This window comes from Carlito syrichta, unplaced genomic scaffold (genome assembly GCF_000164805.1).
Source record: "Carlito syrichta isolate Samal-C Ts95f unplaced genomic scaffold, Tarsius_syrichta-2.0.1 Scaffold303679, whole genome shotgun sequence".
NCBI lineage: Eukaryota > Metazoa > Chordata > Mammalia > Primates > Tarsiidae > Carlito > Carlito syrichta.
In genome coordinates this window covers 221,529-232,487 of record NW_007247775.1, presented here as the reverse complement: position 1 = coordinate 232,487, position 10,959 = coordinate 221,529, and the positions used below count along the sequence as shown (strand labels likewise).

General features: G+C 61.6%; 1 protein-coding gene across 1 annotated transcript in view; it reads right to left on the bottom strand.

Annotated features, from left to right (window-relative positions):
• The window catches only part of NKD2 (naked cuticle homolog 2), a 6,028-nt gene extending 3,701 nt beyond the window's left edge, over positions 1-2,327 (bottom strand). The window contains exons 1-4 of the mRNA XM_008059057.1: positions 2,190-2,327; positions 1,818-1,878; positions 972-1,099; positions 174-269 (exon numbers count right to left, since the gene is read on the bottom strand). Of these exons, the coding sequence (XP_008057248.1) occupies positions 174-269; positions 972-1,099; positions 1,818-1,878; positions 2,190-2,327 (423 nt within the window). The remainder of the gene's footprint in view (positions 1-173; positions 270-971; positions 1,100-1,817; positions 1,879-2,189) is intronic.
• Positions 2,328-10,959: the final 8,632 nt, after the last annotated feature.

The following is a 10,959-nucleotide window of genomic DNA, read 5'->3' as shown; positions in this document are numbered from 1 at the left end:
TGGGTAGCCAGGGAGACGTGACCCTGGTGGACCTGAGGACCTCGTGGGGCCCTCCCGCCCACCCCGTCCGTCTCCGCCTGGGACCACCACCGTCTGCCTGTGGGGCCCATCCTGATTCCAGACCCAGAAGGCCCGGCAGCAACCCCGCGATGCGCGCCTGCACCACCAGCTACCTCCCGGGTGACCTTCCCACTGTTGTCGAAGTCATACAGCGTGAACGTCCATTCCTGGCGGTTGCCCTCCTCCACCGAGACGTCACACTGCAGCGCCTGCGAGGCACACAGGACCCTCACCTTCTGCACGCAACCACACCGCCTGACCCTGACTCTGCAGAGGGCAGTGTCTTCCAGGGCCTCTCCAGGGAGGAAACCCTGCAGACACGGCTTGGGGCTGAACCAGCTTCCTGCTGGGAAAGGGAGCCCAGAGAGAAGCGTGGCCAAAGCCAGAGCCCCGCATCGGCAGACCTTGGCCTCATGGGGCTGCAGCCCTCCTGGGGGAGCCTGGCTCCGTGCCCCGTGTCTCAGCTTCCCCACCATGACACCCGTCTCAGCTCATGCAAGTGCTCAGCGTCCCGCAGCGTGAGAAGAGGGCACGTGGGCCGGCAAGTGTTGCCAGTTGCAGATATCATCTCAAGCCAGCTCCTCCCCTTGCCTCATCCCTGCTCAACTGGGACTCGGGCTGGGGGCAAAGATGGGAGGTAGGCCAGGGGCAGGGTCGGGGGCAGGGGGCGACGCATCTGCAGAGGGGGCTTTTGTGTTTTCCTTGCAGCAATGAAGGCGCTAAGAATGGGAAGGTTCCTCAGATTATTGATGCCACATCAACCAGTTTTAACCAAATTCACAGCCACCTCCACCCCCACCAGCGCCCCAGCCCAGCAGCATATTCAAGTTCGGCTGAACCGCAGGAAACCAGAATGTCTGCGATGCCCGTGTGCGGCCCACTTGCCCGTGGGGTGGGGAGCAGGGACCTACGTCGATGTTCAGGCGCTTCCTGCCCTGGCCTCGCAGGCCCTCGCGGCTCGCAGCCCTCTCTCCGTTGTCCACGCCGAAGGGCTGTCCGGGACCCTCATAGTCCTCGGCCTTCTCAGGGGGCAGCGACACTGGAGGGACGAGAGGCTGAGGGGGCCACTGGGCAGGGGAGGCGGGGCAGAGGGTCCCAGCCTGGAAGCCCCGTATGTGTTGGTGCTTGGACCCCAGAGGCAGGTCCCTGGGCCACTGGGCCTTCCCCACCTGCAGCCCCCATGGCCCCAAGCCAGGGTCCCCGCACAAGCCCACCACGGGAGCACTGAGTGGTCAGGAGGCCTCCCTCCTGTCCTCAGCGAGGCCAGCAGTGCTCTTGTCTCTGGTACAGTGACTCCATTCTCCTCCGGTCCCCGCAGGCCAGTCTCGCCCAGCACAGAGGCCAGTGCTCCTCCCAGCAGAGCCCACCAAGGGTTCCCGGGTCCCTCTGGCCTCAGCAGCTTCAGCGAAGTGCCAGCCACCGGCCCCAGTGCCCCCACCCCACAGACATGGCAGTGCCCGGGCCTTCCCCATCCTCCCACCCGACCCGGCTCTGACCCAGAGTCTGCAGGTCACCTTCGCTGGTAGGCCGGCCACCCCATCACACACACGAGGTAGGAAGCTCGCAGGCAGGCAGGCTCCGGAATGGCCCATCCTGCATGTCCCCGCGAGTCTGCACTGGCCTGGGCTAGGAGCAGAGTGCTTCCACAATGGAGGTGTGCTCACGGTTCACCCGGGGGGTCGTGAGGGGCTTCAGCCTGGGTCTGGGCCCGGGTTGAGTCTGAGGTCTGGGAGGAGTCATCCAGGGGCTGCACTCACCCTCGAGGGGACCCTGGTTCTCCCGGATGGGCCCGTCCTTGGGCTCCCCATTGGGCAGCTCCTGCGGGAGACAAGGCAGTGAGTGGGTGCACGGCCGGGTGGGCAGATGGGGACCTGGGCACGACTGGGCCTTGGCAGGAAACTGCCAGGGGCCGGGTCTCCAGGCCTTCCAATCTCTGGGTCCGGAGACACGGCCCTCCATGCCCACTGAGCCTCAGGTTTCTAGAAAGCAAAACACACTGCATCTCTGCATGGGTCGTTTCCACCAGAACGTCCCAGGATCAAGACACAGCTGCCTGGAACAACACCTAATCCTGAGAGAGCCCCCATCAGGCACCCTGGATGGAGCCCCCGCCAGCGCCGCCGCCCCACCTGATGCAAGAAGCCCCGAAGGAAGAGCCGCCCGCCTGGCCAGCCCAGCTCCAACCCTTCCTGCGGGAGCCGGGAGCCCAGACAGAGTCCTTGGTTGCTGAGGGGAGGCACCTCCTCCAGGCTGCCCGCCAGACCCATCACGGGAAGGGGGGAGACCAAGTCACAGAGGAGCTTAGCCCAGCAACTCGCAGAGCAGGCGCTCACGGGTTCCCAGCAGATAAGCCTGGAAGTCAAGGGGACAAGATGAGGCAGACTGTGGTCGGGGTCCCACCCAGTGGGGAGAGGAAACCCTAGTCCCGCACCCGCCGACCCCCAGCACTTCCCAGATGCGTGGTTGCTGGATGGGGGAGGCCAGGCCTCCTTGCTCTCTGGGCATTTCTGCCTCTGACTCCAGGCAGCTGCGAAGCCGGCTTGAGACCTGTCCCTGACTAACCAGAGCCTGAACCCGAGACGGCATCGGTGCAGTGTGGGTGCGTGTCTGCGAGTGGGCACAGATCCAGGGCTGGACCCGCACCCCCGCCTCCACTCTATCTCCTCCTGAGAGGTCATGGGAGGCCCTTCCCCTGGGGGAAAGTTCCAGATGAACTGACTGGCACCCCTTGGGCAGGGGGAGGGACTGGGCCACCCACGCTCAGGCCCGAAAGGCTCCTGCAAGGGTGAGTTTTGTTGGGTCAGGCCCAGCCCATCAGTTGTCCTCACACCCGGCCTCCCGTTGTCCGGGAGTGAGGTCTCCTGCGCTCACCTGGGAGTGCCCGGGTGGGATGGGTGACTCGGGAGGGGCCGTGCCCCAGGCCCGGTGGGAGGCAGGAGAGCTGAAGCTCATTTTAATAACGGGCCAGGTGTGGTGGCTCACACCTGTAACCCCAGCGCTTCAGGAGGCCAGGGCAGGAGGACTGCTTGAGGCCAGGAGTTTGAGACCAACTTAGGCAAAAATTATTCAGACGCGGTGGTGCCCGCCTGTAGTCCCAGCTGCTTGGAAGGCTGAGGGGGAGGATCACCTGAGCCCAGGAGTTCAAGCCTTCGGTGAGCCAAGATACACCACTGCACGGCAGCCTGAGTGGCAGAGTGATACCCTGACTCTAAAATGGAAGGTAGAGGGAGAGAGGAATGGGGTGGGGGTGGGGGAGGGAAGGAAGGCAGGCAGCCAGAACCTAATTGTTAACATGCATGACTCCCCCCACCGCTGGGCCTGGCAACATCCTCCTGTGTCAGCACGCAGACAGCGCGGCACCCGTCTGGCTGGAAGGAGCATCTCACCTGTCAGATGAGAAAGTTCTGACCCAGGTGGACAATGGGATGAAACCAGATAATCTCTGAAAACCTGATTGTTAATTTTTTCCCTGCAAAATCAGAGCAACATGTGAGGCCGTGGTTCCGGGTTTCTGTGGGGGTGCGTGGGAGTGCCCAGTCCTGAATTTGTGACCTCATGGGCACAGCATCCTCCCGAGAGGGCCCAGGTGCCAGAGGCTGCCCCTGCCAGGTGCACAGTCCATACCTGAGCCGGCCAGCACGAGTGCAACTGTCAGGAAAGCCAAGGATGCCACGTCCCTTCCAGCGGCTGGGAGGGAGGGGCGAGCTGGTGTCCTCTGAAGTGCCTACACCCACCCTTGGGATCCCTGGCTCACACCTTCTCTGAGATGTGGGGAGAGTGGGCCAAGACCTGTAAGTGAGGACCCCAGGGATGCCATCAGGCCCAGCCTGCCTCCCCACTTGGCTTGAATCCCACAGGATTCTGGATGATGCCAGCCTCCTTGTGAGTGGCACTGATGATGCCCTCGGCTCTCAGAGATGGCGAAGAGCTTGCTAAGAGCTCCAGCCACGCCATTCAGGAGCACAGCACCACTGGCCACATGAGGGGAGGGCAGCCTCCAGGACAGTGCAGGACCCAGGGAAGCCAGAGGTGGGGAGGCCCTGGAGAATTCGGAGTGGGTAACCAGGCCGACAGAGGAGCCAGGAGGTTCAAGTGGGCCCCATGACTTGGCTGGAAGTGTCACAGGAGAAGAGCCACCCTCGCACCCTGTGAGATGTTAACACAGTCGAAACTCCTGGATATGCTCCATGGCTTGCTTCTAAAATAACCTGAGCATTTGCTTTTGGGTGATTTTCTGAGTCACAGATGAGTGTAAATGCAGGGCAGTGGGGTGGGAACACAACTGTTCATGACAAAGGATTCTGGGCCCACCTGGGGTTCATCTACAGCCAACACAACAACCACCAGCTAACTAACGTTCTACCAAACAAGTCAAGCCACAACAACCCACCAAGGCTAGAACAGCCACCACCAATTCACCAGCACTGCAAGAGCCAACCAATGCTATGGTAACAACCAGTGTCCCAGCAACGGACCCACACTACAGTTGATGGGACAACAGTCAACCAACATTACAATAACCAGCAATGCTACAACAGCCAACCAGTGTTACAACAACCGACCAATGACACAACCGACACTAAACAGCAACCAATGCCACAATAACCAACCAAGGCTACGGCAGCCAACCAGTGATACAAGAAGCAACCGACACTGCAACAGCCAACCAGCTTTAGTTAGTGATGCCAACCACCCCTGGACGACAACCAGCTCTTGACTGGACTCTCCAGTGCGGAGGGGAATTCCATGTGAAACACACATCCCACATACGCAACCTCAGAACACACAATGGTATTTTAGGAGGTAACCCAGCAACTACCTCTGAAATGCAGAGAGGACCAAATACCAAGAGGAAATGAGCATTTGCTGGGGAAGGGACTGGCCTGTGACAGTGATTCAAGCCAAGTCTGTCCTGGTTCCGAAAAATGCTTTTTAATCTGCACTGCTTTGGTTAAGTGTAAGAACAAGAAGCCTTAATGGCGACCTATGAAGCGAGCCCGCCGGAACACCGCCAGACATCCCCTCCCACACCAGGGAGACTTCCTCAGTGCCAAGCCTCAAAACACCGGCTCCAGGCAGCCTGGACACAGGTGACAACACCGACCCGATGTGCACGCAGCTGGCCCTGCCGTGGCTTCCTGGGGAGGACGGCACTTCCCTGAGATGACTCGACCTCTCCTTGGATGAGGCAACCCCTACCCTAGATGAGGCGACCCCTTCCCTAGATGAAGTGAACCCTTGTTACATGATGAGACCCCTAGATGAGGCGATCCCTACTTAGATGAGGTGACCCCTCCCCAGATAAGGCAACCCCTCCCTAGATGATACGGCCCCTGCCCAGGCCCCACCCCTCCTGATGCCAGCCTTTCCCTCCCTCAGCCCTGCCCCCGGAGCAGCCTGAGCCCTTCGACATAAATCCCCTGCTGCCCCACCTCCCTTCCCATCATGGCTGCATGTCCCACTCGAGGCGAGCACCAACCTCTTGGCTGTCCTCTGTCCCCTTCAGATCAGCAAGGCCCCGGTTGCTCCCTGGGGCCTGCCGGCACCACCTATCCCTGTCTCTGAGCCACCCAAGTCCCCACCAGGGTCCTCCCAGCAGCAACCACCTGTTGTCCAGGCACCAGGGACCTGACCACATCCTGCCCCATGGGCCACGTCTGCAAGTCCCCCAGAGTCTGCTGCCTCTGCCCAGGCGGGCAGGGCCCAACCGCACTAGCATCACCTCGCACAATTGGAAGCAGGGTCCAACCCAGGCCACTGTGACCTCTGGACCAGGCCGCCTGCCGGGAGCACCCAGCGCCTGCTGCATGTCGGTGACATGCGGCCTTCAGGGAGGGTCCCCAAGGCCCCATGACAGCGTCGCTCGCCCTGGCCTGTGGGCCAGGTGCCCCGGCCACTCCCCTCATGCCTCCTGCCCGACTTTGAGGACACCTGCTTCTCCAGCCACAAGTCTGGGCTTCGCCCTTCATCCTCCCAGCAGCCCCTGCCCTGTACTCTGTCCCCTTCAAAGGCCCCAGCACAGCCTGTGACATGGGGCCCAAGGCTCCTGCGGGCAGCCTGGGGAAGTCCCACGCTCCATCTCCTGTTTTCCTCCAAAGAGGCAAAAAGCCAGCAGGTTGCGTGTGCCAACCAGGCGCGCTGGCAGCTCTGCAGTGGTGGAGTCCCTTGCCCTGGCAGGAGTCTATCCCCTGAACCACTGCAGGGCCCACCCTGGGAGACTCTGGGCAGCCCTAACGTTCAGGACCTGGAGACATGGAGGTGACAGCCATGGTGACCTCTCTGGGGTGGGTGCACTTTGTCCTGCCACACAGTCCAAGGCATGTCCCAGGACTCAGAAACAGCCCCTCCTGACTGTGGGCCCCTCCCTAGCGACCCCGGGGGGAGCGGAGGTCCCAGAAAGGGGAACTCCCCAGTCAGTGGACAAGTGGGAGCCCAGCTGAGACCGCTGAGCCTGTCCTGAGTCACAGCACCATGGCGGTTTATCTGGGAAGACCACGAGGGGCAGAGAAGCAGCGTCTGCTCATCGGCTGCCTTGGGGTTCCAGGTGGCCAGCGACATGAGCTCACCACGGATGTGGCGCCGCCCCGGGGAATGGCGGGAGGCCATGGGGCTCCTGGCCACAGCCGGCCACCGTGGGAACAGCCTCCCTGGAGAGTTGGGGCCTGTGGCCCCCTCCACGGCCCACCACAGAGGAATCTTGCTTTCTCTGGGGCAAATGTTCACTCCCATCCAGAAAACAACTCCACGTGACAGTGTCTTCTTCCGTGTGATGTTCCAGGTTGCTGTGCTGGTCCCATGGCCTGGGCCGTGTGCACCAGCCGATGAGGATGCCCCACACCCGTGGTCACTGCCTGTGTCCTGACCCCTTCAATGCAGCCAGCTCTCCATGGAAACACACGCAGGCGATTCACAGGGGAGGCCCAGCCCCTCACACTCCCACCCTGACGCTTGGTCTGGGGCCTGGAAAGACGGACCGGTGAAACAGACGGAGAGGCCTGGGAGAAGTCCCAAGTCCTGGGTCTCCTTAAAGTGTCACGGAGAAACGGGAAGGAGGATGGGGGGGCAAGCAAGCAGGCAAGAGAGGAGGGGTAAGAGAGAGAAGCAGAGAGACAGAGAGAGACAGAGACAGGGAGAGATGGAGAAGGAGAGGGACAGAGAGACAGAGACACATAGAGAAAGACAAATGGGGGAGAGAGAGACAGAGACAGAGAGGGAGAAACAGAGAGAGACAGGGAGAGACCGAGAAGAAAAGAGAGACACAAACAGAGACAGAGACATAGACAAAGAGGGAAACACAGAGACAAAGAAAGAGACAGAGATGGAGCAGGGAGGGAGGGAGGCACACGCGCGCGCACACGAAGACGGGAGCAGCAGCTTCCCCTGGGGGAGACCAGGCGACAGGAGGAGGGGACCGGGCAGGCATGGGTGGCGTCTCTAGAACGTAAGGCTCTGCCAGCTCAGAGGAGGGGCTGGAGCCCGGGCTGGGTGTACACAGTGGGTGTGTTGGCTGTCCCTTGCCCCTGCCATCACCACGGCCTTAGGTGCCACCCGCAACCCACAGAGCCCTCTCCACGGCCACCTCGCGCCACTGGCAAAGGGCCTTGGCATCGGGTTGCCCAACACCAGGCAGCTGCTGGAAATGCGCCCCACCTGGCAGTGTGGCAGTCTGCTCTAGAGTGGTACCCAGGCCTCTGAGGGCTGGAAAGGAAGGGCCTCAGCCCTAGCATCCCACTGTCATCACTCTGGCCCTGGGCCACGCCACACACTGACCAGCCATGGAACTCTCTGGAAGCAAGAGGTTGTGTGTCGGAGACACCAGGATGACCTTGCCCCTTCCAGGGCAGCTCAGCAGGGCCAATCCTGAAACTCTGTGGCGCCAAGGATGGGACGCCTGTGGTGGCAGGCCAGGATGACAGGGCCTCGTGGGCACCGAGAGCAGGAGTATGAGGCCGAGGGACAGGAGGCCGAGGGGGGCAACTCCTGTCTGGCTGTGCTGGGGTGGGCATGGCGCAAGAGGGCAGTGTGGGAGGCGACTGGAGCTTGGCGGGGTCAGGACCGAGGCCAAGTCCAGGCCGGAAGTGACCTGCCTTGGGGCTGCCACGACACTGGCTGGAGGTGGGACTGAGGGTGTCCAGGGGGAGCTCAGAGAGGGGGCGGTTTGGGCATCACACCTGGGACAGACAGACACAGACCAGCTGGGAAAAGGCCAGGGGGACGCCAAGGTTCAAGGAGCCTCGCAGGGTGGGATGCCCACAGGAGCGCTTTACGGAGGGGCCAGCAGGGGCCAGCATGTAGCGCCTGGGCCGAGGACAGCAGGGCCCAGCCTCAGCTGGTAGGGGCACCACGGAGGGCCTGGTGGAGGGTGAGGTGGCAGGAAATGGGAAGGAGGCCGTGGTGGAGGACTCGCAGGGCTGGGACGAGAGCAGCAGGGGAGGAGCGCCAGGTCCTGGGCGAGCTCCCAAGGCTCCCCAGGCAGACACCAGTTTCTCACTGCCAGGAGCAGGGGACTGCGAGCTGGCGCCGATGTCCTGTGGGGGGGGCATCTGCAGGGCATCTGGGGAGCAGAGCATGTTCCTCACGGCACGGGGCCAGGGTGGGTGGAATGCGACTTGAAGGCGACGGTGGCGTGTCTGGAAGTGGCAGCTTTGAGGTCACAGCAATTTGCGGCTGAGCGGTTTTGGAGGTCGTGATGGTCCTTCGGCACTCATGCAGCTTTTTCCCATGTACTTCTGGATTCAGGCTGTCGTGAGACCCTCACTAACCAGATCTGGAGTCTACATCTGGAAGTGCAGCAGCTCAGGGTCCTGGTCCCCTAAGAACACCATCCACCCCGATCCCGCTGGACATCTCCACCAGCCTTCAGGCTGGCTACTTTGGGGATTCCCACCATGAACAGGGCTGAAGTGCTACATGCCTGCCTGCCCTGGTCCGTGGAGGTACTGGTGGGTGCCACCCTCACCCGGCACACCCTGACCCAAAGGTGTCCCTGAAGGGCCACAACTGCCAGAGGGCAGAGCTGTATGGACTGGTCACTGGCCGGCTGCGTGGTCCACGGGGTTGCTGTCAGGAGAGTGCTGGGGGCCCCGGCCCTGCTGGTGAAATGACCCAGCACTGAACATGTGCAGGAGAAACATGATCAGGAATGAGTGGTCAGTGAGGACAGTACATAAGAGCCAGGTGACTGGGCTCCCTTCCTCACGCATCCACACAGTCATGCAAACAGGGCTTTCTGGGGTGTCCAGGGACCAGGGCTGTCCAGGGTGACTAGGGCTGCCCAGGGTGGTCCAGGGCGACCAGGGATGTCCGGGCTGTCTGGGGTATCAGGGTGACTAGGACATCAGGGCGACCAGGGCTCTCTGGGGTGATCACAGTGTCCAGGGTGACCAGGGCTATCTGGGTTGTCCGGGGTGTCAGGGTTACCAAGGCTGTTTGGGTGCCCAGGGTTGTCCAAGGTGACTAGGGCATCAGGGTGACTAGGGCTGTCTGGGGTGTCAGGGTGACCAGGGATGTTCCTGTTGATCAGTGTGTCCAAGGTGACCAGAGCTTTTTGGGGTGTCAAGTGTATCAGGGTGATCAAGGCTTTCCGGGGTGACCAGAGTGTACAGGGTGGCCAGGGCTGTCCGGAGTGATAGGGTGACCAGGGCTGTCTGGGGTATCAGGGTGACCAGGGTATCAGGGTGACAAGGGCTGTCCTGGGTGACCAGGGGTGGAAAGGGGACAGATGCCTTGCTGTGAACAGCTTTGTTTTCAGCTCAGCTATTAAATACATATGTATATGTATGTGTGTGTGCATGTCTACATGCGTGTACTTCCATGTGCATACACTATGCACACACACACATTCTGTGTGTACGACTTATGCCCAGGTCACTGAGAGCTGATCACAGACAATGCAAAAACCTCCTCCCCAGTCTCACTTTTCAGCACCCTGAGGTTTTTGTTCAATGCTAGTGTCAGACACTTTGTGACCAGCATGCGGACGTCACTGCTGGCCGCCATGCGGGCTGCTTGTCTTCAGAGCTGGCGAGTTCATGCACACGCACACAGAATGCAAGCCAAGGGCAGCGGACCTTCCAGATCCAGTTGCTGCCTCCATGCTAACATGGAGGCCACGTAGCACACACCCGGGAAAAGCCCGCCCGTGTCTGAGCTCCTTCCTGCCTGTGGAAGCCTCATGCTTCCTAGGTCAGAGGCAGATTAATCCCTGCCCTGCGCGTGGATCCACCACCATCCCAGCTCCTTCCCCACCCAGACGGTACCACCTGAGTCCTCCCTGGAGGGGCAGGCTGAGACGGAGCTGAGACGGGCTCCTGCTGGTCCCCGCTGCCCAAGACAGAGCGCCTCTGAAGACAGTAACCGGCGCTTGGCTCCTTTTCCAAGCCCTCGACACTGTGTGAAAACAGGCTGTTGCTGCAGTTTAATAACCGCTAAACCAGGCCCTGCAGTTGTTGGCCAGGGGCTCAGAGATCAAAGGCGCCCACTGCCTGCCCGCCGCCCGCCTGCCTTTGATATCCGGCCTCAGCCCAGAGGGGCCCAGAGGGGCCCGGAGGGGCCAGGAGGGGCGGAGGCCTGGCCTACACTAAGCTGCCTCCATGAGCACAACCCAAACCCACTCGCAGAGGAAGCTGCCGGAGACCCCACCTGCCCAGGACAAAGTGACTGGAGAAGCCCGCACACACGCCTTGCTCCATGAACAGAAATGCCCTCCTGGGGATCACCCCGACACAAAAGCAGTGGCCCGCAAGAGGGGCAGGGGACGTGCAGGCAGCCGGGGACGTGCAGGCAGCCGGGGACCCACCGTGCCCATCCCTGGGGCTGGAGGCCAGAGGGACAGTGGCCTGGCAGGAAGGCGGAGGCTCTGGCCCTGTCACTGTGCCCTTTGACCCAGGCCTCAACCCA